Here is a 27,560-nt window from a genome sequence, read left to right as displayed (position 1 = left end):
TCATTATCTGAGAATGCCTGCCGAATGCACTCCAGCCGATTCTTATCCTTCTAATTATCTCAGCTACATGGTAGGGATCTGGGGTCGCAAATTGGCCAAAGTAGATATATTCCCTTACCACTTCCACTGCCTCGCCACCTATCTCAAACAGCTGTGCTGTCCCGATGCTATTGATCATTACTTTAGTTTTCTGCATATTAATTTTCAGGCCCACGGTTCTACTCTGTTTGTCCAGTGCGGTAAGCATACTTTGCAATTCGTCCCCAGAGTTACTTAGCAGAGCAACGTCATCAGAAAATGTGAGGTCACTGAGGTATTCTCCATTAACCCTCACTCCCACCTGTTCCCAATACAATGTTCCGAATACTTCTTGTAAACATGCTGTGAATAACGTTGGAGAGATTACTGTCAGTCGTCTACAAGGTATTTAGAAAAGTAATCGCTAACAGAATTTCTGCCCCCTTAGATTTCAGTCAACCTAAAGAACAAGCCGAGTTTCGTAAAGGCTGTTCAGCAATAGACCATATTCACACGATCAATCAGGTGATAGAGACGTGCGCGGAGTATACTGAACCCATATATATTGCCTTCATAGACTATGAGAAAGCATTTGACTCGGTCTAAGCCTCAGCAGTCATTGAGGCATTACGGAACCAGGGTGTGGACGAGCATTATGTAAGAATACTAGAGGATATTTACAGTGGGTCCACAGCTACCATTATCCTCCATAAGGAGAGCAGTAAAATACCTATAAGGAAGGGCGTCAGACAAGGAATTGCATAATCAAAAACCCAAAAACCAAATCCCCCCCCCCCCAAAAGCCCATAAACAGGCAGCTAATGATTTAACAGAAAACTTTTACGCGACTTTTTGAATGATGATAAAGTAGACATCGATTTGATTGATTGATTGTAGGGTTTAACGCGCCGACGTAAAGCAGGCGACGAGGCGCGCCGTAGTGGAGGGCTACGGATTAATTGTGACCACCTGGGGGTCTTTAAAGGACCCATGAAGACAAAATACAAGTCTGTTCTATTCGAAAGAGTTCGTGTTTTATAGCATCCCCAGCGCTTGCGCGGCAGCGAATGATGCCGTATTCTCTGAGAAATTAATCACTTTAGGTTAAAATTTTGATTCTCCTGCCAAATCGTGTGTTTTGGTGACGTCTACAATGAAGTCATATCGGCGCATTTACGAACAGACTTCCACTGCGCCATTCGGCTCTGCAGGCTTGCTTGCCGTCAAACTCCTAGGTGGCGCTAGCATACTCAGCACTCCGCCGTTGCTTTGTTTTTGACCGTATTTACACCTGGCTTCTTTTTGTTACGGTAGAAAGTAATCGCTTCGTGAAACATTGGGTACGCTTGACAAACAGGGTCACGTAAGGCAACGTCGCTTACTCCAATCGGCCAGCGTCGTATAAGACAACTCCAAAGCGTGGGACTGCTTTGCAGCTAAAGCAAGCATAGTGCGCCCAGTACCAACAGCAGTGTGCACTGGTACTATGCTTAAGTGTATTTTCGTAAATTTTGTTGTTTACCACACCATTCTTATTGCTGTAAAATGGATATGCATTGCATTTACGCGCAAATAGCTCATTCGGTAAGCTTATAAGTTTGCTTTTGCCGGCTTCAGCCAATCACACAGCTGGGCTCATATGACATCATAGGTTCTGTTGCGGGAAATGAGCTAGTGGGTCGCATGGCGATTCCCTTTTTCCCTAATTATTTATCTTATTTGGGTGAAGAGTGCGCTAAAAGTGGTGTCAGTATGATTCTAACGAGGCAACCTTTCGAACCAACTAAACTTGTGTTTTGTCTTCATGTCTCCTTTAACGTGCGCCGAAATCTCGTACACACGGGCGTTGTTGCTTTTCGCCTCCATCAGAAAAGCGGCCGCCGCTGCCGGGAATCGAACCCGCGACCTCGTGCTCAGCAGCGGAGCGCCTTAGCCACTGAGCCACCGCGGCTGGTAGACATCGATTTAACAGAAAGAGGCATGTCATTCCATAAAGAAATGGCCGCAAATGCAGAGGTCATTTTTCCATAATTGTGCGCGAGGCGGGTAGCAAAAAGTTAAGGTTGGTTGCAAATCTGGTCACATTGTTGTTTCGTAAGAAAACTGGATCAGTAAACTCAAACGGTAGCTGTGCATTTCGTAATTGAAACAAAAGAACGGCTATGCTATAAAAAATAACTTACCAACAGGTAGGATTTTATTGTCATGGAGTAGATCGCTTGCACTGGAGTAAGGTGAGCTAGTGGTGACAATGCGGCTCGCTTGATTTTGTATGTTCTGAATGGATGATATATGCCATTCATACCTGTTTCCCCAAGCACCAATACCGTACATGATATGGGGGTGAATGAAGGCGAAATACAGAGACATAAGTACAGTTATGTGGAAAACTGGATGAGCTTTTATTATATCCCAGATTCCGAAGGCAGTTTTCTTTCTGTGGTGATCAGTGTGGAGATTAAACTTCAAATGGCAGCCAAGATGTACACCAAGAAAAATAACAGTATCACAGGTGGATATAGAGTAAGGACCTAGGTTTAAGGGTTGATGAAAAGGCAATAACCTTTGAGCAGACCTATAAATCGTAAACTGGGTTTTGGCTGGGTTAATAATAAGTTGGTTCTCGTAGCACCATTTAGTAATATCTAGAAGTGTGTTATTCAAATGTAAAGTAAGAGCAGTTAGAGAGTCATCCGCGGCAGATATAGTCGTGTGATCTGCGTATAACACGCAGTGAGTTGATTTAATTACATCGACAAGATCATTAATGTAAATAATAAATAATAAAGGGCCCCAAATAGATCCCTGCGGCACACCTTGATTAATTAGCTTAGTTTCAGAAGAAGCACCTGCTTCGTACACCGAGCATTCTCTATTGTGCAGATGATTTTTCAGTAAGGTCAATGGAGCTCCAGTTATCCCATAAGCCTAGAATTTGTTAAACAGGGTAGCATGATTGATGGTGTCAAAGACCTTGGTGAAATCTAAGAAGACAGATCCAACAAATTTACTTGAGTCAGTTGATTTTTAAAGTAATCTATTAAGGAAACTAGTGCTAGGCTTGTCGAACTGCCTGAACAAAAGCCAAATTGACAGGGATGAAGTATATTAAATTTTCTTAGGTAATTACTTAAAAGATCAACAAACACTTTTTCAATAGCTTTGCTGAGAGAGAGAGAGAGAGAGAGGAATTTTATTGAAATGAAAAAACACAGAAAGGTCGGCCCATAATTAGGAATTGTTTTTTTGTCACCCTTCTTGAACACCGGAACGATTTTAGATTTTTTTATAGTTTAGGAAATACGCCTTGCTGAAACGTTAGGTTAATGATATCACTAAGTATCCCAGAAATATTACGAGCAACAAGTTTTAAGTGATACGCAGAAATATTGTCTAGACCCGAGAATTTATTTTTTAGATTCAAAAGAACTGAGCACACTTCGTCAGGGGTTACGGGGAAAAGAAAAAAAATGAAGAAGTGAGCCGAGAAAGGAACATTCCGGAATGACCAATTGTGAAGTAGGGATGCTAGAAAAAAAATCGCTGAAAGCATTCGCAATAGAAGTTGGCTGTTGCAAAGAAATATCATTATATATTATTTCAGATACAGGTGAATTTCCAGATGATTCGTTTAAAAAGTTGTTCTAAAGGTTCCATTGTTTTTAAGTGCGAATGCACTTTATAAGCGACCCTGAATCCGCCGTCCGCGCTCCCCCTCTCCCCTAGCAACGGCGCGGAGGAGGAGAGAGAGCGTGCGTAGCAACGGTCTCGGCGTAGCAACGGTCTCCTGCTCGGCGTAGCTGCGGGCGGCGCGCCGCTCCCTGAATCACTCGTCCGCCGTCCGCGCTCCCCCTCTCCCCTAGCAACGGCGCGGAGGAGGAGAGAGAGCGTGCGTAGCAACGGTCTCGGCGTAGCAACGGTCTCCTGCTCGGCGTAGCTGCGGTCGGCGCGCCACTGCGCCGGTTCGCTTCGCGTTCCGTCCGCGTGAGGGCGCTCGCTCGTCGGCTCCGCAATCCGACGCTTCGGGTAACTTCGGGCAAACTCGGGCATTCGCACTTTGCCATCTTCCCTCTCACTTGGGAAATGCTTGTCTTTTTTTAGGGCTCCCCCGATGTTTATTCAACTCATTTTCATAATAGCGCTTTTTTGGTTCTCGGAGTAAAACTTTCAAATTGTTTCAATATTTCCTGTATCTGCGGGCTAGAGAAGTATTAAAAGGCTGTTTTTTTTGTTGTTTTTTTTGTAAAGGTTATCCTTTTTACGAACAATTGCCAATAAGCCATTTGTCATCCATGTATTCTGGGGAAATTTACACCGTTTTTTGCATTTAACAGTTGTACTAGATCTTACGGCCTTTAAAAATAAAGCGCAAAATTTCTGTAGTATAGCTTCTGCGTTATTAGGGAAACGCCCCCCCCCCCCCCCCCCCCTCTCTGCCGCTACCCGTGCGCTTCCCCCGCCCTTCTGTTAAGTGACCAAACGATGGGCAGGACGACAACACGTGCACAGTTCTAGCCCGCTCCCGGTGTTTCAGCCAGGGTCCCGGGGGAGAACCGCCACCCCTCCTCTCATCGTGCTGAACACGTGGTTGGTGCTGGTCCTTTCTTCCGCACGAGCGGAACGGCGAAGGCGATCCCCTCAGTGGGTGGGCCCCTATCAGAGGAGCCAGTGGGCGGAATCGCATACCATATCGACAGGCGAAAAGCACGAAGCCATCCGAAAAGCCAATATAGTTCGATAAATGCTCTCATAATGCTGCTGCAAGTTTTAAAACACCCAAGTTCCACATTCTCTGTTCTATCCGCGCCCCTAGAAGGAAAGGCGGCTGGTCCCGGTGCAGCTCTGTCGCACGCCTCTCTCTGAGGCGTGCGACAGAGAGCGAACGTTTACGAGACGCGTAATACCTTTGTACATATCTGGGCGTGCGTCAAGCATGCCCGGAAATGTACAAACTTTCCTTCGCAGAAACCTACTCCACCTTGGAGATTTCCCCTAAATCTGGTCGATAATGCAGCACGCACGCATCTTTATTTCGCTAGAAGTCGACATGCGTCATCACACCTTCACTGCACCAAATCATGCGCGCAAAAGAATAAAAAAATAGAAATCAATACGGATAATGACACCACAAAGGAAAGCTAATCGGTGCTTATAGCGACGATGCTTGGCGCATTGTCCTCTGCTCGATGTGCTTTCAGGTGGCGATATCCGCTCACTGCTACTGTAGTGAAACTCGGGGAAGGCTTGCAAGGTATGAAAAACGAGCCTTTCTATGCTCACAGACCAGCACATACTGTATACACAGCAGAGCGCATTGGATGTCTTGGTGGGGAATTGCCCCAGCCAGCAGGCACTGTCGAGTGGGCGGGGAAACAAAAGGTCGTACGCACCTGACGTTCTCGTGCCTCTGGATGTAAATCTTGTGGAACATGGAGTCCTGCGGCTTCTTTGCGATGTCCGCTTTCATCTCCATCGCCACGTGACGGGGGAGAACGGACAGCAGCAGCTGCTCCTGAAAAGTGGGCAAACGAACGGGGGAAATATGAGCGTTGTGTCCCGCCTGCAGGCCCCTAATCAATGGACGGCGGTTTGTGTCATGTTTACTCGTACGCCGTACTGGGCATACACAATCTCGAACGGAGACCTGTAATGCTTGCAGCGTGGGCGTGAAATGTGATGCGCGCTTTGTGCTTTGTGTAAGCACACATACACACGGGAAGGGGGGGGGGGGGGCGGGAAGGAGCGGGCAAGGCTACCAACAAATAATGACTACCAATAATTATATTTTCTCGCAAGCTATGCAGCAACCATATGCGGTTGCTATGTTGCTCTCACCACTGCGATCAACAATTCTGCAGTTTCAAGGGGAAAAATACCGACCGGAAAGTTATGTAGATTACGGCATCAGCCAGATGTCTTTTTAAATTCTTGGGTTTGTTGCTTCCGTTGTTTTGTTGCTTGTCTCTTTGTTTCCTTTTTTTATGTTTACCTTTTGCTTCTGGGAGAGGTAGAAGAGAGAGAGAATAAACTTTGCTAGCTAAAACAGGAGTCCTCGATCCAGGACATGGTTGGAGCGCCCGGCCGTCTCAGCCTGCAGGTGGATCAGCCGAAGCTGATATTGGACGCTCGATCTGGCCATTTCTCCCTCCCACCGCTCAGCCGAGGGGTTGGCAGTCGCGGAAAGTGAGGGGTTGAGCTGACACTCCCACACCATGCAATACAGAGGGCAGGGCGCCTTGCAGAATCGGAACTGCGAGTCGTACTGCATTGACCAAATTAAGTGGAGCTTGTCCGGATGGAGGAACGAGTCAATTTGGAGGAGACGCCAGTACCGCTCCTCTTTCTTGCTGAGAGAGAATGCAGAGCCGGGCCAGCCTTTAGTACTGGGTGGTCATCTCCCGGTAGGAAGCCAAGGGGATCAACGTCCCTATCCAACTCTCTCGCGGCGCTCGGCTGGTTAGACCTCGAGCAGTCTCGTGAGCACGGACATTACCACAAAAAGAAGTAATTTGTAATAATTTATTGCGAAACTGTTCTAAAGTTATCGGGTTGACATCTTGAAAGTTTACGGCACTAGCTTTTTTTGGATGGGACGCCTCCAATCTTTTTATCATCAATTAGGAAAATTGGTAGATGGTCGCTTATGTCGGCGCCCATAACTCCAGAATGTTGCTTGTCGTTATCAATGTTTGTGATGAACACATCAAGCAAAGTTTCAGAACTGGGTTGAATCCGAGTGGGCGAAATGATTGTTAGTTCAAGCATTTGATTCAGGAAGGTTGACAGTTCACGATATTCAGGCGATGAACTTAGCATGTTTATATTTATATCGCCACCAATAAACACGTTGCAGCCACTATCGTTATCCCAACTCAGTAAAGAATCAAGGAATGAAAAAAAAAAAAAGCAAACGTGTTTCCCCTTGGGGGGCCATATGCAACAGCGAAAATGTTGCGATCACATGTGACAGCCAAGGCTTCAAAGTCATCAGTCATCTGTGTAAAATCGGCTGCCATATGACATTTTAGGGGATTTTTCGCCATTAATAGTGCCCCTCCGCCTCTTCTGGAACGGCGGTTAAAAGAAAGTAAGTGCTGTATCCGGGAAATTTAAGTATGTCATGGTAAGATAGATAAGATAAGATAAGATAAAACTTTATTTCAGACAAGCGGGGGGCTCGGAAAAAAGTGAAATTAATTCACTTGACAAAGTCCGAGCCCCGGTTACAGACAACAACGGGCATCACAAAAGTACATCTTTCCAGAGAAAATCGTTTTTGCGGCATCATTATACAAAGTTTTTAGAAATTATTCCGCTGTAACGAAAATTTTTTTTAATACAACGCTGTTTGCATACTCAGTGGTAATCTCATTGGCGATAAGGTGGTTTAATAAGGAAGGCAAAGTGTGTCGAATCATGTTGTTTCCAAAGGTAGTACGCGAAAATGGTACAGTCCATATCTCTTGTGAACGCGTTGGGTATTTGTATTCTTTTGCTGTTAGGTTCGCAATTGATGTTATGAAAGTGTCATGATGGTGTAAATGAGATTGGTATGATTTTGCTAGGTTGAAGTTATAAAGGTTGTGAACTGACATCAAATTGAGTTTGTTGAATAGGTTTTTAGTATGTGCATTATGCTCTACGCCAGCGATATGTCGTATTGCTTTTTTTGTAACACTTGCATTCGGTTTAGGTTTGTTTTGGTTGTGTTTCCCCACACAAGAAAGCAGTAATTTAGTTGAGACATAAACAACGAGTTATAGATATGCAGTTTAACAGCAGGTGGCAAAAAATACTTAAATTTAGCTAGTATTCCAACAATTTTGGATATGCGCGTAATTACATTGTTTACATGGTCGTTCCAAGACATATTTTTGTTGAATAGTACACCGAGTGTTTTTACGGAATCCACAGCTTCTATAGTTTCATTGCCAAGAGTAATATTTCCATTTAGGAATGCGCTTGAATGCCTAGGGGAAAAGAGAACAACTTTGGTTTTTTTAGTCTTAATTTCCAAGGAATTAACTACGCTCCAACCATGCAGCTTTAACAATGTTTTGTTTATCTCAGATCCAAGCGTTTGGCAATTAGAGCTGGAAAATAAAAGTGTTGCATCATCTGCATATATGACGTACTGCGGAGCTTGGCTAATTGTAGTAATATCATTGATGAAAAAGTTAAATAGAAGGGGTCCAAGAATACTCCCCTGAGGAACGCCCGCATACAATGACCGAGAATCCGATGAATGTTCACCAATTGAAACTACTTGTGTACGATTTTGTAAATACGATTTTATTAAAGCCAATGGAGTACCTCGTACGCCATACAGTTCTAGTTTTGCTAGTAGAGTCGCATGATTTAGGCGGTCGAACGCTTTTGAAAGATCTATATATACTCCAGCTACAAGCTTTTTTTCTTCAAACGCTTTCACCTTGATACCACGTTTCGGTTAACATGATTACGTCAAAACAAAAATCAAGAGAGGCGAAAAGAGCATGCTAGACATCGTCCTTAACATAATAAGGCTTGTGCATTTAGGTGGAAAAAATATATGCTGTGCTTAGTGGTGTTACACCATCGTTTTACATAGCTAGGGGATACCAGATCGAGAGACACATTTTGCGCAGTGCAATAAGGACGAGGCCGGCAGTGATCATTGCTACGATCTATTCTATCTTTTCCAAGTCATCAGCGCACCTCACCTTTAGCCCACGCGATTCGTCTATTTTCCTGGCGAATGTTTTTCCCTGCTTTGTCCATGCGTACTTCCAGTGTTTTAAAGCAAAGCTTTTTACCTCCACCCCCCAAGGGTTCTTTCGCGACCGTTGGTGTCAACAGAAAACTCCCGCGAACAAATAAAAGAATTTCTTGGCGCCGCCAGGAATCGAACCTGGAACTAACACAGTACCAAAGCGAGAGCCCGTTGTCTTACCGATTTAGCTACGAGCCCAAGCGGAGACGGAAAAGGCAGGTGATGTACTCACCGGCAGCATATACGGGTTTACCCCCTGCATTCTCACTGAATGCCACGTGATAGCGTCACGCGACCTCTCGCGCCGCTGTGCGCTCCGCCCACGGCACGTCTAGCGGCCCTGCGCGCGCCTTGCGGGTGTGCTAGATTGGATTGGAAAACATTTATTGAGCATAAAAGTGGGTGGCTTTCTCAGTCCAGATAGCTGCGAGCTAGCAGAGCTGCTTGGGCGCGAGCGATGAGGCGTTCTTGGTCCTCGCACCGTGAGCTGACCAGCTCGCGCTCCCACTGCTCAGGGGATGCTAGAAATTACAAAAATTAAAGGACGCTCATAGCAACGCATGTCATCTCATTTCTAGTACGTCAATGTCCTAAAGCCTGTGGCCTCCAGTTTTCACGCAAGAAATCACAGCTCCTTGTCGTCCGCCCTCACACCAAACGACACATCAAGGAACACATTCAAATACTCCTTGATGGCCAGCACAGAATGTATCTCCGCTTGATGTACTCCCGGACCCTTGGCAACAAGAACTAAAGATTCTCCCTTTGCTTAAAAAATTACCCCACCTTCCCGCGAGGGGAACCCTGTGGAGATGCGACGCATCTTGGGGGTTCACTTGGTGTTTCCGTTGGGTTGATTCTCTAATTGCGTGAAACGTGTGAGGAATGCGTATGATGTATTCTTTATTTAACACGCGGCGTAACGTTAACGATGAAGGCCTTGTGGTCGCTGAAGTGTAAGGGTAGTGGATGGTGAAGTAACGGGACCACCGTGCAATTTGCAGCGAAGATCAAGTCTATGCACGTGCCCGAAATCGGAACGCCGGTGCTGGAACGGCCGCGGCTATGACGCAACGTGGCGCGGCTATGACGCAACACAATCCAACACAATCCACTTTAATCCAATCCAAATCCAATCCATGCCAAGCCAAGCCAAGCCAACCCAATCGAATCCAATCCAATGCCCCTCGCGAGAGAGTGTTCGCTATCGGAGAGGAGAGGGGGTGAGCGGCGGAGAGCGCAGCTCGCGCGGCGAGGAGAATGGGGGAGGGGTGTGGACGGACAACAACAACGCCGTATGGAGGGACAAGGCGAGTGAATGAGATGCAGTCGCATCTAAAATATGAACCCCTCACACGACGGCGGTCGCCTACAAGGACGGGCTCAAGCGCTCGACCCCATCCTCGGTGGCGATCATGAAGTCGTCTACACAGACGCCTCCCAACATCGACAGCAGCAGTACGCCATAATTGTGGCCACCTCCAGAACTAACCTACTTGCGTGTGCCTCACTCAAGACCCAAGACATGACGGCAGCAGAAGAGGCAGCCATCGCCTTGGCTCTCAAGGCCTGTTCACACTTGCGACGAAGCGACGCTACGAAGCGACGAAAGCGAAAGTGATCGCCACCCTTGCTGTTCACACTTGCACGCTACATCGAGCGACGGCGACGACGATGTTTTGCTTTTCTTGTTGCGTTTTAGTTGAGTGACCCAACGTCTAGCACTGTTGTGGCTGCCCACTGGAATTCCCAGACGCGGATCTGAACGTACTTGGATTGGATCGGGGCTTCGGCCACGTTAACCACATGATGGAAGTAAGGTGGCCGGTTATGCCGCCCATGCACGAGGAGAAACTTCGTCGTATCAGGAGCCGACATGAAGGAATTGAGCGTTGAGTCGACAGATGGCGCTCGAGCGGGAGCGCGGGAAAACTTTGACTGAGCGAACGTGCACTGCAGTCATAGCGTATTCAGTATAGGAAGAGTGGGAGCAGAGGGGCAGAAAGCAATGAAGGAGTCACGTGGCAGGGGCGGCAGCAGACTCGTCCGTGGGCAACATATGCTGCAAAGTAGGCAGATACGGGGCCACGTTTGTTGGGGGCGTCACAGACAGGATAAGCGCTTGCGACTAGGCACATCGGTTTACTCTTCCGCATGTGCAACAGCCACTTCGACACCACACCAGGTATTAGTGAAATACACGCACAGAAGTTAAAAATAAATTAACGAGTTTACGCCCCTGGGTGACCTTGTACGGGGTACAAAAACAGAACAAAATTAACAATGCATTGATTCCGTGCATGACATTATATAAAGGCGACGTAGCTCCTTGTAGCAGGCTGCTCGTGTTTCAGAAAATGTTAGAAACAACGCTATCCAAGAAAAACAAAACTTCGAAGTTTCACGACTAGCGGGGTTCCTTCTCGAGGACAGAACATTAAAAAGAGAAAATGAAAGAAAGAAGAAACGCGAAGGAGGAAAAAGCAGGAAACGAAAGCCCGAAGAAAAAAGAGTATTTGTCACACGAACCGTGAAGAAATTGTGTCCTCATCACCGTGCTAATTATTGCTGCCTTACGTTATTCAGCGATGGCGTCACTTATTATTCATTTACGTTCACGAGCGCCGCTATCTGCCTTCCACAGTTCTTCCCGTTACAGTGTTGGTTTTCTTCCTTACAACTCTCCAACTTGACAACGAGCCCACTCGGGGTAAACGCCACTCCCCGAGAATCCCTGCACGCATGAATAATTTTTGCAGCCACCGGGTAATCGACCACGCAATCAAAGCAAATTATTCAGGCTGAGTGACACGCGTGCAGTTTTCGACACATATTTCTCTACCAAAACACTTGCCATCATCATTCATTTTTTTAAACATGGTGAGCTGCACAATTTAATAAGAAAACCTTTCAGTTTGCTTTTTTTTCGGCTAATAAACGAAAAAATAACGATTTTTTGTTGAGGAGGAAGAACGTGCTGATGCGACAAAAGGTAACGTATAATCTTTTGTAACTTTGCTGTCTTATCTGAGAAACGCTATGACTTGCACGCATTTTACCAAGACTGATCTACATAACGGGCGCTACGAATATACTGCCAAAGCGACACCGCGAAGCCGATCAGGCGACCAAGGTCCCCAGTCTTCTGTGCGCCGCGAACGCTGGCATGCACTGGCGCCACATGCTGCGCCCAGACGGTCACCGCTCGCGGACACCCTGCGGCATGCACCAGTTGCGAAAGCCGCTCAGGCATATTTCTTTCTCTATGGCTCCGGCTCAGCAGCCTCAATCCCTCATTGATAGCACGAGACGCGGCGCGAGGCGGCAACGAAGGCACCGCCGCATCCTCCGAGGCGCTCGTGGCCACGTCGGCGTGGCCGCAGATAAGTGGGAATTCCCGCCGACGCCCCTCTACGGCCATAGATTAGTCGCGTCCGACTGCGTGGCTCACGCGACCGAGATTGCACAGGGGTTGCAGCGGCACGTATTTAGTATGTACATGCACGCATCGGGAGCGAGAATGTCGGCCTGCCGGACGACGACGTGCCGGACAACTCAATCACACTGAGAGAGGGGGCAGCGACAGGCGCGGAGGAGGAGGGCACGATGGCCAAGAAAAGAACCGCGGCCTTGGCCCTATTGGCTTCCTCGTAAGGCGCCGTCGTCGTCCGACGACGTCTGGAACATCCTCATTGCTAGCGGCGCTCGATAAGCGTTTGGCGAAACAATCGCGGGCCCGCCGCGAGCCGTTACAGCTTGCCGCCGCCCTGAGACTCCATACGGCGAATCCGGTGGAAGGGGGGCCGGACAGCGACGTGGCAGGGGGCTACCTCATCGGGCTGCAGCCGCACCCCCAAATTTTTCCGCATTGTATGAAATCCCCGTAATCAGAAAGCCGCGATAGAAAAATAGTGAAAATTTACGCCACCATTTATAGTGAATCGTCCCCGAAGCAGGATTCACGGGCGATTCACTAGATGGCAGGCTGGCGTCCGTGCTGCGTTGTCGCGAGCTCGTAAGCAGCAACCCTATACACTAGGAAGCATAACGCAGAAGCAGCAAGCTCGGCAACATCTCGCCTCAATACTAAACCCAGCAATATAATTCTCAGTGACAAGTAATGCTCTCGCATTTACACATGAGAAGAATTGCTTACATTCTCTCGTCTGATCACTGGAAGCGCCTCTTTGTTCAGTTTGCGACCCAACCTGGCATTACACAGCCATCCTAATCAACGTTAACATCATAAGAGAGACTCGAAAAGCTCTAGCAAACTTGGCGTGTGCAACACTAAACCAACCCTCCCTCCTCCCCCACCCCCTGCCCCTCCCACGCGAAGAAAAAAAAAATACGACGGGTGCTTAGAACTTTCTAAGCATGTGGAGACGGAAGCCTAGCTGGACCTTCTGTTGATTGACTGTTGACCTTTTGTTGAACTTGGCAGCGCGCCAGGCACCCTGCGTCACCACTTGGCCAGCCCCCCTGGAAAGTACCCCCCGAAGCTCGCTCGCCATTGCCCGGACCCTCACGTTCACCCCTGTCGGTCGGCACCCTCAGCTCTCAAGGCGGCTTGTATTGCACGTGCGGCCACCCTCCTTGCTGTTTCCCTTTCCCGGGGCGTGCTACGACTTTATGCGCTATTCCGTGCACCTCACAACGCGTTCCACGCAACCTGGAGATCTAAGGCTTTCGCCTTCACAATCTTGGCTCTCCTCGCGTAAGGAGAGCATACGGAAGGACGCAGGCGCGTGTCCAGCGAACGTGTTCGCTGCGCATGCTGCGAAGTGGCGCACATACACGTGCAACCAGGCTCGGCACGCCACTACGAAGGCCCCTTTTCCTTCATGATTAAAAAGAAAGCAACCGCCATCCATTTTATAAGTTTTAATGGAGGCTTGGCCGGTTGGTAACGCACACAATTTTCGCAGTGAAAAAGAGTTGGAGACGAAGGGAAAAGACGACTGCAAGTGTTTAAGATTCAGATACGACTCATTCAATCGATGCAGAGTAAGGAAACACACTTTAAGACGCTTTAAAGCCAGCGATTATTGATACAACTGACCAATTAACTTTACACCAGGGCCCTTTCCTGCGATCAAAAGCTCCTTATCTGACAAAAGAAGGGATGTGCGCTCCCCCATACATCGTCACCATGTGCTATTTCTACTGCCTGTACGGTTTCTCAGGCACTGTATACCCAAGTGGACCCACAGACCGTTGCTCGCATTCGTGTGTCGGTGTTCTCAGGCGTTGGCATATCCTCCCCTATGTCAAACAAATGTCCTACGACAGGACCGCGGGATGGCAAGCGGGACACGCAAAGCCCACACTCCGAAAGCTTTGTTTCGTGCTGTGTTTGAATCGCGACGAGCCGCGAAGGCCGCTGATCTCTATACTGTCAAATCCTGTGTTCAATGCACGGTGTTATGCCTACCCATTCGAGATCTGTGCAAGTTAAACGGGTTTGTATAGGACCCGAGTGCGGATAAGGCGCGTTTGTGCGGAGTGTGTCGCACACTAAAATGCCAGAGCCACAGCCGTCAAGGCAAACATACCGGGGAGGGGACGAGCAACGATGAGGCCCCTGGAAGCTTGAACGCTGTGCACGCGCTCTCTTACAATTCCCTCTCGGATGTTTCTAGAAGTGTTAAGGCGTGAGCGACACTCGCACATTATTTGGCCCAGTTGGCAAAAGAAGAGGCTCCTCGCCGACTCGCCCATTCCAAATGGCAGCGACATCAACACCTACACAGAGAATACTTTCACGCTTAGCAAACAAGAAGACTGCTCAAGCATTTCGACATTTTCTCCGCTTAGATGGTCCCCTGTTTGATTTACTGTACCTAGTTAATGAGTTAGTAATTTTAGTAATGAGTTAGTAAAGTGTAATGAGTTAGCGATTTTACAGAGTGTACAACTTAAAGTTTAGGTTAGGTCTTGGCGTTTTTGTTTGCTTTTCTCTCTCAGGTTAAGTAGCCCGTAGGTTTTTTTTTAACAAATTCTTTTCTGGTCCCGTGGTCCCGTGTTTGATTTACTGTACCTAGTTAATGAGTTAGTAAAGTGTAATAACTTAGCGATTTTACAGAATGTACAACTTAAAGTTCTGTTTAAATTCCCGCACACTTAGAGTTTAGTTACACAGTGTAGATTTCCGTGTAGCTAAGAAGTTAACAACAAGAGCACGCTAAGGATTCCGCTGCTCGCATTTTACGTCATCTTACATAATGTTTACAAAACAAATGTTATGAAAATAGATCACAGCGCAACAGGCGAAAAGCTTAGTTCACATGCTTAATGCTTAAAGGCGATCGTTTTGCGCGGTCTAATTTTATTCTGACAAACAGTGTGGTTAACAATAAATTCCATCTGCACGTTAATCTATTCCTTTGAACCTTTAATTTTTTCTAAGTCTATCTTAGAGTACTTTGCTCTTTTTTTAAATAACAAACCAGCCTTCCAGAAAAGATTATTCTCTTCCCTCGGGAATGTTTTCGGGGTTAGTAGTCTCCTCAGCAGTTGCTCTCCCTGCACAACCGATACTGGCAGATGGGGCACCTTGAGGACAGTTGGAAGATTGCGCGCATCGTGGCGATTTTCAAGCCAGGCAACCAGGCCATGGATATTGACTCATAACGGCCAATTGCACCTGTAAGTTTCACTGGCTGGGTAATGGAGAAGATGGTGTTGGAACGGCTTTTTTGGGACCTCGTGAGTCGAGACATTTATCCACGACAAATGTCTGGGTTCAGGGGAGGGCGTAACAGCGTGGACAACATGCTTTCGCAACGTGTGGGTACGAGCGAGTTGGTAATCCATTATAACTTTGTTGAGCGCTCGTCCTTGTATACCTCGTCCTCTGTTCTCTTTGCTGCGCTCAACAAAGTTATAACATGCTTTCCTTGGTGCCCGATATCACCCGACAAAAAGCAGCTGGAAACATCACTGCCTGTCTTTTTTACATCGAGGCAGCGTTTGACAGCGTCGCATGCGGAGCCATCCGAAGAGAAATGACATGCATAGGGCTGCCTGATTACATGGTCAAGTTGTGACTACCTACAAGATCAGCATGTCGACAGGGTCATAAGTGTTGGCAAAGCAGCTAAACACACGCAAGTAGTTCCCCAGGGCGGCGTCTTGAGTCCGGCACTTTTTAGAACGTGTCTGATACGCCTCCCCACAGTCTTACCCATGGAGATGCCAACATTTCACTCTACGCAGACGACATCTGCACCTGCAGCCTTCCGCAGGAACCGTGGAAACATCCACGCCACACTTGAGAAGGCAAATCTGTATATGCGAAATTATCTCGGAGGCTGTAGTCTGATATTTTCCCCTCAGAGATGTGCTGCGATATCGTTATGCACTCACCGTATAGAAGGTACTCCAATGCCGTATGTCAAGCCCCACAAATTCCTCGGCGTCCCATTTGACCACTTCATTTCATGGGCCCCACATATTCGGCAGTTGAATGAGCGGCATCTGCCTATTGAGCGCGTTCTGCGTATGCTCGAAGGAATTCCTGGGGCTGCTCTGCATCCTCACTCCTCTGCCTGTATAAAGCCATTCTTGGTGGCCCAGCCGTCCCTACATCAGCTGTTGCCCACAAATCTGAAGACCGTAGACTCAGCACCGCCAAGAGCTGTGCGCACCTGCTTGGGTCCACGTTAATGCACATCGACAGTTGGAACCCTATGCGAAGCCTGGGGCTTTCCCGCCACAGTGCTACAACGCCAAGAAATGCCCAGAAAGTCTATGCGTCACTTAACTCGGTGTCGCACGCATCACTTGGCAGCCATCTCCACACAGCGTGTAAAACACTTGCTTCAGGCTAATTTTTCGAGACTTTTCAAGCCGGCTTTGGCACCGTAGATACTGGCGCCGTGGAATGTACGCATCACAATTCCCGAAATCCGTAAAAAGTCGATAATTCCCGCACCCGCGTGAAGTTCTTCCCGAGTACATCTTCATCACTTACAATACGTTTGTGCGGATGGTTCTCCTGGGCTCATCCTCCACCGGCGTATGGATCCCGTCAGCCCAGTGCACCACCGGGATAAAACTGAGCCACGAAACATCATCAACTGCTACCGAAGTGGCAGATGTAAGGGCTGCACATCATTACATCAGCGGCCACTATGCCAAGCAATGGAAAATATTCCTCGGCTACCGTGGCGCCTTACAAGCTCTCCGAAAGCTGCTCTACAACCAAAGACAGCTTGTATGCGAAACTGCCGGAATTCCCAGATGGCACTGCGCTCACTCTTCAGTGGCTGCCTGATCACTCGGGAATACGAGGCAACATCAGATTCGACGCAGCCACCAGCGCAGGTTACTCGCCGCGCAACAAGACCCAGCCTCCTTCCTCTCCATAGGACAGTGGCACACTTACACACTATTGTGCCACTGCGCAAATGCTGGAGTGGCAGGACCCTCCCATAGGTGTCCGCCTCTGCAGGTTACCAACCTCCACTGTGGATTCCGCAGTCCACGCGGCCTTGACAAGCGGTGCGAAGGACTACTGCACCGTCTGCGCCTCAACGCAGCCTTTATCCGAAGATTTCAGCCCAAGATAGGCTGGGACGATTCACCGCTGCGCCGGTCTTGCGCCGTGTGAGAGACTACAAATCACTCGCCGTGAATCTGCCCTTGATTCACTGCTGCGCGAAAAACTGCAGCTACCTCCCTGTCTCGTGTACGACGTGGAGGCAGGCTAGAACTCTGTCATTTTCTTGGGCCCTGGAAATTCTACCAGTTTGACGTTCCTACAGGACTCCAAACTGGAGAAATTTCTTTGGAACGTAAACAGTGCAAGTGTCTCGAGATATGTGATAGCTCGCTCTGTGAAGTTTATATTTTAAATGCAGAGCATTTCAGTAACTCACGATGTCACCCGCGTTGACGTCCGTAGTCCGCACGCTCACTGCGCTTGCGCGTCGAGTCGAGGCGATAGCGAACACTCTCTCGCGAGGGGCATTGGATTGGATTCGATTGGATTGGCTTGGATTGGATTGGCTTGGATTTGGATTGGATTGGATTAAAGTGGATTGTGTTGGATTGTGTTGCGTCATAGCCGCGGCACGTTGCGTCATAGCCGCGGCAGACGCGCTGGGGCCGGCGCATGTGCAGTACTCTCTCTTCCGCGGTTTCCTCTCCTTCGGGCGCGCTGCGCATATAACCGGTGTGCCGTTCTCCGGCGAAGCAACATCCGCGCTTGGCTCAAACACCTAGAGTCCACGCCGCTTTACAAGTACGCCAACGTCGTCGACTGGGACCGGCTTACGGAGTTCCCTCAACGTATATAAGCGGCGGAGCGCGCGTTCGGAATTCAGTCAAGGGCGTCTTTGCTTGGCTTTCGCTTGACGTGACGCTTTGCTTGACTCGAGTAGATGCGACGCATTTACTCGAGTTCCTCCCGTGGGAAGATGCGTGCGGCTTTTTTCTTGTATTTTTTGGGTTTGGTGTTCTTTTTTTTCTTTGTGCCGTTTTCTTAATTTTGATTCAGCGTTTGCCTGTACGATTTCCTTTTCAAATTTTGTTTCTGTCCGTACTTTGCTTGCAGAAGTTCCTCCTATCATATTTTCGACGTTTTTAGCTTGTCCTATCGCTACAGTCCCAGCAATGTCCAACATTCAACCCTCATCGCTGTAGTCACCTCATCCGCGTAGAAGGCCCTGCCGCCAGCAGAGCTGACCTCACCATTTACCATCAAACAGGCCTCTACCCCGTCTCTCTCTCTCTCTCTCTCTCTCTCTCTCTCTCTCTCTCTCTCTCTCTCTCTCTCTCTCTGGGTTATTTTACACAAGTTGGTGTCCCCAGCAATCTCATAGACTTTCCTTTTATAATCGCATTGTCAACGTAATACCTTGTTAGTTGTCATTTGTATTTTGTTTCTCTAGTGATGCTCGAGTGCATTTCCCACCTTTTTTTCTTACCTTTATTTGCTCCATCGTGCCGGCACTTTTCAAGACCTTCAAGCCGATGTGAGGCCTGTATGGTTTTTTCGTTTTGTTTTTTCTTGTTCCGCACGCTTAGCCTTGTCTTGCGATGCGCTCAAAAATATTCCAACAGGTGATGTCACGGTAAAAAGCCATATATATTCTGGGCGTTCCCTGCTCCTCGCCACTTCAAATTAATGAAAGTCGCCGGGCGTCAGCCTAGGAGCACAACGTACTGTATGCTCCAAACGGGGAGCAGCCACTCGAGCCGGAGCAGGCGCATGGCACGACAAACAAGGGATCGAAGACGCGGGAGGGACGGTCGACTGCTCACCTGCTTCTGATTCTCTCGTTGTATGCTGAGCCTCGACTCGATGCACTGCCGGGTTTCCAAGAAGGCTTGTCTCTGGGCAGCTTTGCTCGGGTAGTGAGAGAACATGCCGATGGTGTTGACAGCCACCAGCAAGATCACGTTGCACGTCACCTGAGACGAGGAGGGGGGAAGAGGGGAACAACGGAACAAGAAAACATGAACTTTCACTTCGACATTCACCTTTTCGACCTGCACTCACTTCCTCGCTGCTGCCAACGGAGCCTCCTTAAAACGCGCAGTTGAATTTACTGCTCGCTTGGTTATTCTCGATATTACATTGCTTTATTTACTTTATGGCAACATTCCTTATCGTGAACTTTCCATTTGGTAGCCGCTGCCAAACATATAAGAAATTATTCCAGGAACAAGAAAGACAGGCGAAATAGAAAAGGGCTTATTGAGTAGTCAACCGGGGCACGGTAAGCTTATTCAACATTGCGCAGAGCCCTTCACCAGGTACGTCACGGGGGAGATACGTAAGTGGGAAGAGTCACGAGTACCTTAAGTTCCAACTGAGGCTTATCGCGCCGAAGCCACTCCCACAGCCTATGAGGACCACCGTGAGAGAACACAAGGGACGAATTACAAACGCCAGGAGGCCTCTAAAATGCGCCGAATGTCGCACACACGCGGTCGTTATCATTATTTACAGAGAATCTGTTAGTGGTTAATTAAGCGGAAATTTTCGTGTCGTGTGTCAGCAACCCGCGGACAAAATTTATGCCCCACACCCCGCTTCACCTTCCGCGAAGGTGGGCGATTCGCACACGCGCTCGCTGTATCCCGCCCCGAGGCCACGGCTGAGTAACGAGTCCGGCAGGCCCGATGTTTCGCTACGGAAGTACGAAGGATGCGAGAAGCTTTCACGAGCCGCCATGGCAGCACGTGCACGGCGCTAAACGGCGTTGTCCATCGTTTTTTTCGGTGCCCGATGATTATGGCGGAGTGTGCCAGTGCACATTTCCGTTTCCCATAGAAGAACCTCTTGTCGAAGCCGCAAGCCTCGGATGGCTGTAGCGGCAACGACTGATGAGACCGAAACGATGATGAAGAAGTCCTTTTCTCCAGCCCCCGAACACCGGCCCCGGAACCGCCATACCCGTCGTGACTGCGAAGAAACGCTGGATGCTGGGTGCCGGGCCAAACAAAAGGGCGGTGGTCCACGACGAAGTAGTCTTATCTCTTCGTGGCTGGCATCGTCTTGGCTTCATCGTCGGGTCACAGGCGGGTACACAGGGCGGGGGACATCAAAGTTTGCGCAGCTTCGCTGGCTGGCACGAGTGTCGATCGCTCTCCGTCCAGCGGAGCCGTGGTCAGGGATCTCACCGACGACCTAGCTCCCACACTGACTACACATGACTAACTACACAAGTACTACACTTCACAAAACTTGTTGAGCTAGTTGGATTATTGTTTCGCTAAAAAGAAGAAAATGACGCTAAACGGACGTACACAAAGGAGACATGAAAGGCACGTATATGCGCATGCATGTATATGTCTGTACATTGGCGCCTGTATATGTCTTTCGTGCCTCCTTCGCCTACGTCAATTAGCGCCCTTTTATTCTTTCAAGTACTACACAAATACACAAGTACTACACAAGTAAACATGGTACACAAGTGCTGCCGCGCTTACGGGCACAATCATGGCATTTCTTGAAGGCCGGTGCCACCGCCATCCAACAAGTTGCTGGAATACTTTCACACGTCAGGTGACGATCGTAACTGAGATCTTTTTATCGCAAGGTTTAATGTTGACACGGCGTATAAATTTGAGGTCTACCGCTTGTTGTTCGTTCAAGGCTTTTGATATTGTTTCAAGTGCGGAGCCCTGTAGGGGCCTGGCTTGTCGTCGTAGCTCGTCCGGGTTCAGGGTATCTAGCCACCCTCGTAACGCGGCGTCGCGCACCCAAGCAAAGACTTCAAAAGAGCACCGCTTCCGCTGGTGGGGATCAAACTTGGGTCCCTCGCGTAACGAAGCCGATGCAAATCCTGGCCATTGCGCCACACAGGACCATTTATTCTTTAATGCATAGAAAATTTAGTCAAACGCAGACACCACAATAAACATACAATATAAAAACTAAAAGACAACGAAGGGCAATCACTCCAACAAAAATCGGCATTACTTTAAAACTAAGCCCAGCAGATGCACGCATCCGAAAGATGCAGCCACTGCGGTAGATCACCCTGCGCCGCATAAGCGCTCCTCACCGACTTTGCCCGTTCCCGAAAAATGCGCTCGGTTGGCCTAGGGGTTTCTGTATGCCGATCAATCATGCGGCACTTCCACAAGCTAAACAATCCTAGCAGGGCGAAAACGTCATAGGGCACCCGATGAACATCTTTAAAAGGCAAGAAGCGAATTGTGTACGGAGTGATATCAATGTCTTTTTTGAACTTTCCGTCGCGAGACGTCCCTACACAAACCACGTCACAACACAAACCAATGCTCAATAGTCTCCGGTTGAATCGACATCCCGTTATCGCGCAGCCATGTTTTCTTTGGAAGCGTTTGCGCATGAAGGTTAAAGAAAAACGTTTTCTTATTCGGCGGCACGCACATGCGCTTGGAACGCTCTAAACACTGCTCTTATTGTCCGGCAAGTGGCGCTGGCGATAAACAGGCACAGGGAACAGATTATCAATTAAAGTGTTCGTCACAGCCTTCCTTCAAAGGCTAAACAGATAGTAAAAAAAACCGCCCAGTACGGAAATGAAAAGCATCCACAACTTCCTTTAGAAAACCCCGTGGCGGCGTCCTGTCAACCTCGCCCTTAGAAACAAGGAGAAATGGTAAACGGTAACATGCGCTTTTGAAGTATAGTAAGCAAATCTGGATGATCCGCCAACACGTGGAAAAAAAAAAGAACCAGACCCAAGTTGGAGCACAAACAAGTGCGTTAAGGGGGACTCACCGGTTAACGTTCCTATGGCACCTACTGCTTCATGACCCACGCGCTTGAAAACCACCGTGCACCTATACGAAAAGTCTTGCAGATCCTTAAAGATGCTCCAAACGGCCTACTTTCCGTATTTCGGAACTTTGTCACTTGTGCGCTGAAATAAAAAACTAAAACGCTCGCATGAAAGACCGCTAGCGCCGGCCAGTGAAGACTAGGTAAACTAAAATGCATTTCCCGTTTATTATTTGTTTCAGTAAAGATGTGCAATTTTTCTAAAAGAAGCAAACTAGGAGGCCTAATGGATTCATAAAGCTTTCTATGCTTCATTAATTAGTAAGTCCTATAGTAATGTAATCAGGTGAGCCTCCCTTAACCCAGCACCACCAGACACCAAAGGAAGAAAGAAATTACATCTCTGCGCCTTCCCTCCCATTCAGATCCCAACACGAAGTAGCAACTACCCTTGTAGAGCCCGGACTTTTGTTCGCGCACAGTGCAGTGGCTGAAGCACGTAAACAAGCTTTGCTACCAAGAAGGCATTGCAAACTTGCATGCGGGCAAATACAGAAAGTTCTCGCTTCATCCATGCCTGCGAGGCGCGCTTGACATGCGCGAGTGCTGAAGACCAGTGTGGCCCGAAGTTCCTTATTTGGCGCAACGGCACGCCAAGGTATTCAAGCGGCGAACTGTCCAAACAAATACCCGCAAAATCTGGAAGGTTTTGTTCCCCACTGGACAAACCAACACCCCTAAGTTTTCTCCATATTAATGGCCACTCCAGACACGTCGCAAAACTCCTTAGTCAATATAAGGGCTTCCTGAACCCTACGCTTGTCAGCTCAAAAATAGGCGATGCCATCGGCATACACAAGATCTTCACAAAATGCTAAAGAAAAAGCACGTTCTCTTTGGCTCTGTTGTATGCTAAGACAAAGAGGTTCTATGTACTGTGCAAACAGTAGAGGTGATAGACGGCAGCCTTGTCTAACAGACGATGTGATCTGAACTGGCTTCGAAAGAACGCGTTTGACAAGTCGTGCAGTGCAATGTTTGTAGCATAGCTGAATGCCTCGATACAGCACATCACCTACATAACCGGTCACAAAAAATGCGAATAAAAAACGGCGAGGCACCCGATCAAATGCTTTCGTAAGGTCAATTTGGATGAGGGCCACCAGTTCAGCCGAATCAAACACGCACACCAGTACAGAACGAGCAATATGTACATTCGTTTACTTGTTTGGTGCGACCAAACTTGTTGAAAACGATTAAAATATTACAGTCCACATTGCAGTGGGAAATTGGCCGATTACCTTCTACAGATCTCAGCTTGCGTTGATCGCAGTTTTTTGGTATTAACACTGCTTGCTCTAAGTGAAAGATTGGCGAAAAATACCACGCAATATGCGTCTGTAAGTATGTCCAAGAGGACTGGAGAAAGAAAAAATTACACCATCTTCCAGTGGGGAACCATGAGGAGGATGCGAAGCATCCTGGGTTTCCGTGTAGGTTCCATTGTGTTGCCGTTATGTTGTTTCATTTATCGGAGCACAAATGGGAACGTAGTGTGAACCACCATGTAGAGGCAGAAAAATGTAGAGAAATGTAGAGAAAGGTAGAGACAGCGGAGAGACCGACACCCGCGTTGCCTGATCGAACACCTCCTGGTTTTCGTCTTTCTTTATTGCGTGCTCACGCTCGTACCCCGCTGCCCACCCTCTTCGTCCTCTTCTCTGGTTGAGCTGCAAGGCGCGTGGCGCTTCCCGCCACATCTTTCCAGCAGGAAATTCGACATCCTGCTCTAAAGTTTTCAGTTCATCGTTTCCGTTGACGTTCAGCTTCGCGTGCCTTCGTTGTATCAGTAGCTTCTTGACGTAGTTTGACTGAGTGAAGTACATAAGGCGCGTTCGTAGAAGATGCTCCCGTCTCGGTTTGTAGCGCAGTGGGAAGAGCGCCACGTAACCTCCCGTTGCGGCCAGAGAGTCGTGGGATCAAAACCGGGCGCCGCCTAACTAGGTATTTCTTTTTATAGTGGACTGCTCTGACGTCAGCCCAAACGCTGACGGGGCTGAAGAGACGCGCATGCGCAGTAGAGTGCGGACGGCGGACAACAACAAGGGAGGGAGGGACACAGCCCCGAGCATGAGATGCTTCGCATCTAATATCAGAAAACTTCTGATTAAATTCCCACTCAGTCCATACGATCCAGGGGTCTTGTTCGTCGCAAGTGAAGAAACGGCAAATGTAACCTCTTCCACTGTAATAAGACCGGACACCCCACCACAGGCATTGCCCGAAAGCCTGGGAAGCCAATCAGAGAACGAAAGCCGAGCTCTTGACCACTCGATATTTCACGCACCAGACCACTTGCTGTAAAGTATATACCTTGTACAGATACGCGTTACTGATATGCAACCTGTTGGGGGTGGTCATTGCGCTGAGAGAACATTTGAGAACCTGCGCCTCATGGCGGAAGCGTTCGGACGGAGTTGTGCGAACGTTTACACTCTCGTCAGGAAATCTGCCATGTAAGTTCTAATGCTCTCACACCCCTTTTTCATAAAGTTCTAGAGCACATTTTTAACAAATTAAAACCTCCTAGCATCAATAGTTCTAATACAGTTATAAATGTATCCTTTTTTTTTCTGCGAGAGGGTGGCCAAGCGCGTTGAGTCACACGCAAGTAAAACAAACCTAGTTGACTACCGCGACACGGTGACCGCTTAAAGGCCATACTCACGTTATCGCGTTGCTGTTCGATAGTTTCACAATTTAAAGGGACCCTATAACACTTTCGATAAGCGCTTTTACTCATTCCTTCTTGTCTGGAAGCACTGCGAAAGCTGCAGTTATTGCCAGTACGGAGCGGCACTGGGGGATTTGCTCGTCGCACCAGATACGCCTTCCGTTTCTGCTTTGTTTTTGTGGCTTTATTTTTAAAGTTGCGATCGAAAAGTGTTCATTGCTGCAACTGAAGGAAAACCGGCCAATATCCGCTACATGACCTCAGTGACGTGATTCGGGCCGTCAAAGAACGTCAAGACCACGAAAGAGAGAAAAACCTTTTGAGCGAGTTTCCAAGTTATTTGACGGGCATATAGCAGTAATTTTTGGCTGAGGTACTTTACGACCCCCTAATCTAAGTACTGGGTGTGTTGTGTGAATACGTTCTGCAAGCATTAAAGATTTCAAAAAACGTTCAAAAAAGTGTTGCAGGGTGTCTTTAATCAGCTCGTTAGGCGCTTTTTTTTTTTGGTAAAGCTAAAGCCAAAAGATGAAATGCAAACAAACAGCCACAGTAACTTCGATAACGTTCCCGTCATGGCGCACGCGTTTAGACGGCGGTGCGCGAACTTTAACATTTTCGACAGACAATCTGCCATGTAAGTTCTAATCCTTCTCCACTCCTCTTTCTTCAACTTCGAGAGCACATTTGCACCAAATTTGGACATCGTAACACCAATAGTTTTACAGTTAGAAGCGTTTTATTTTTTTCGGCGCGGGGACGGCAGCGCACGTTGAGTCACACGCAAGCAAAACAAACCCAGCCAACTTGCGCGACAGGGTGACCCGTTAAAGGCCATACTCGCTTTATCCCGTTGCTGTTCCGATAGTGTGACATTAAACCAGCTTGATGGCCACATTTTTGGTAAAGTTACAGCCGAAAGCCGAAACGGAAACAAACAGCCACCGTACCTTCGAGAACTTTCGCATCATGGCGGACGCGTTTAGACGGGGCTGAGTGAATTTTTATATTTAGGCGCGAGGAAGGAATGTAATACAACTTCAGCGGATTTTTGGGCCAGCTAAGCCTCAAATTAGCCATTTTTCGCAGCTACACACTTGAGCATGGCAGTAGCTTACCCTTCCAGTAACCAGACGTAAATGAATCTAACCAGGAAGCCAGCGTTAACTTATTCCTTTAGAACCGCGCGCACAACACACTAACCGACAAACGCTGGCTCAATAGCACTACAGGAGTGCGCGGCAACGTCGTCCGGGGAAGACTCCTCTCGCTCTCTCGCTCCTTTTCGTCTGGGATATGTACAACCCAAGCAGAAATGGAGTGCTCCCTGCTCCGGAAGTACCCACTGTCCCTGGTACGCTACACTAGAAAGGTTCAGTCATGCTAGGAAGGCTCTTAGGGACATAAACAGCCTTCCCTCACCAGAGAAGGATATGGCCACCCTGGCGTAGAACATGGCCGCCCCTTCCCACGACTAACCAACTCAACTCTCGGCCCCCAGTCCCCAGCAGCTGTAGAGAACCTGTCCACGGGGTGGTCAGAACAGCTATACAACAGAGGGGGGCCGAAAAAGTTCTGGGTCCGGACAGGCCACCTTTGGAAATTTGGAAATTGGAATAGGATCTCTCGGACATTAAGCTGGATATTATAGGGTTCAGCGAAGCTAGAAGGATTGGAGAAGGCGTCCTGGAGCTCAATAGTGGGCATGTCCTATGCTACAGTGGAACCCAAGAGAAGAAAGAACACTGAATGGGATTTTTAATCCATAGAGAAATAGCAGGAAACGTGGTGGAGCTTTTCAGCATTAGCGAGAGAACCGCGGCGGTTGTGATCGAGCTAAACAAGCGATACAGGTTAAGATTACTAGTGCAGGCCTATGCGCCAACAACGAGCTATGATGATTAAGCCGTAGATAGCTTCTACGAGAATGTCGAATCAGCAATGAAGAAGGCCACAACGCAGTTCCCGATTGTGATGGGAGACTTTAACGCAAAGGTCAGTGAGAAGCAAATAGGAGGAAAGTCAGGGATAAACTTCGGAATAGGCCATCGCAACAGTCGAGCAGATGCACTGGTGTGATTTGCAGAGAGAAATAACCTGAAGTTGATGAACACATTCTTCTACAAACGAAGGAATAGTAAATGGAGATGGAAAAATCCCTATGGTATACAACCAAAAACGGAATTGGCTTAATTTTAAGTGACAACCTGGGTGTCGTGCAAGACGTAGAGGTGCTAAGTAGGATCTGGAGCAGCTATCATAGGTTGGTATGTAGATGCAAGCTAAGGCTGAATCTCAGAGGAGAAAGAAGGAATCTCGTGGAAACTAAGAACCAAGAACCCCTCATGGAGTCACGGCCAGATCAGAGGAGTTTTAAATGACTCAAGACAAATTCTCGGCTCCGAACGAGCAGAAAGAGGTCAGTGTAGACACGCTAAATGACAACCTAACAGCGGCACTCACTGAATCAGCAGCAGCTGTGGGAAAGGCAACACGTAGGAAAGGCAACTGGAAAACTAAGAACAGGAAGGAACTAATTGCCAAACGTAAGAACATGAAAGTGTAAAGTATGGCGAATAGGATGGAATTAGCCGAGCTGTCGAAACTGATTAACAGAAGTGAAACAAACGACATTCCTGCAATACCATGGCAGTGAGTAAAAACTCAAATTGCGACATCCCAGTAGTAACTAAACAGGAAGCTGGAAAGGCTCTCAGGGGCATGAAAACAGGAAGAGCTGCAGGAGACGGCGGCATAACCCTAGATACTTTAAAGGAAGGAGGATATATTGTACTGGAAAAGCTTGCTGTACTATTTTTGGAAGGCTTCAC

At 48.1% G+C, this 27,560-nt stretch overlaps 1 protein-coding gene across 5 annotated transcripts in view; it reads right to left on the bottom strand.

Annotated features, from left to right (window-relative positions):
* LOC144170851 (adenylate cyclase type 5-like) overlaps positions 1–27,560 on the bottom strand; it is a 464,552-nt gene that overhangs the window by 100,462 nt on the left and 336,530 nt on the right. For all 5 annotated transcript variants that reach the window (XM_077700872.1, XM_077700874.1, XM_077700871.1 and 2 more), the window contains 2 exons: positions 19,040–19,189; positions 5,409–5,530 (listed from right to left, as the gene is read on the bottom strand). In XM_077700872.1, the coding sequence (XP_077556998.1) occupies positions 5,409–5,530; positions 19,040–19,189 (272 nt within the window). The remainder of the gene's footprint in view (positions 1–5,408; positions 5,531–19,039; positions 19,190–27,560) is intronic.

Source organism: Haemaphysalis longicornis, unplaced genomic scaffold (assembly GCF_048455015.1).
Source record: "Haemaphysalis longicornis isolate Haplotype H1 unplaced genomic scaffold, Haemaphysalis longicornis Haplotype H1 scaffold_2, whole genome shotgun sequence".
NCBI lineage: Eukaryota > Metazoa > Arthropoda > Arachnida > Ixodida > Ixodidae > Haemaphysalis > Haemaphysalis longicornis.
The sequence above is the reverse complement of the archived record's forward strand: the minus strand, read 5'-3'. Positions and strand labels throughout refer to the sequence as shown.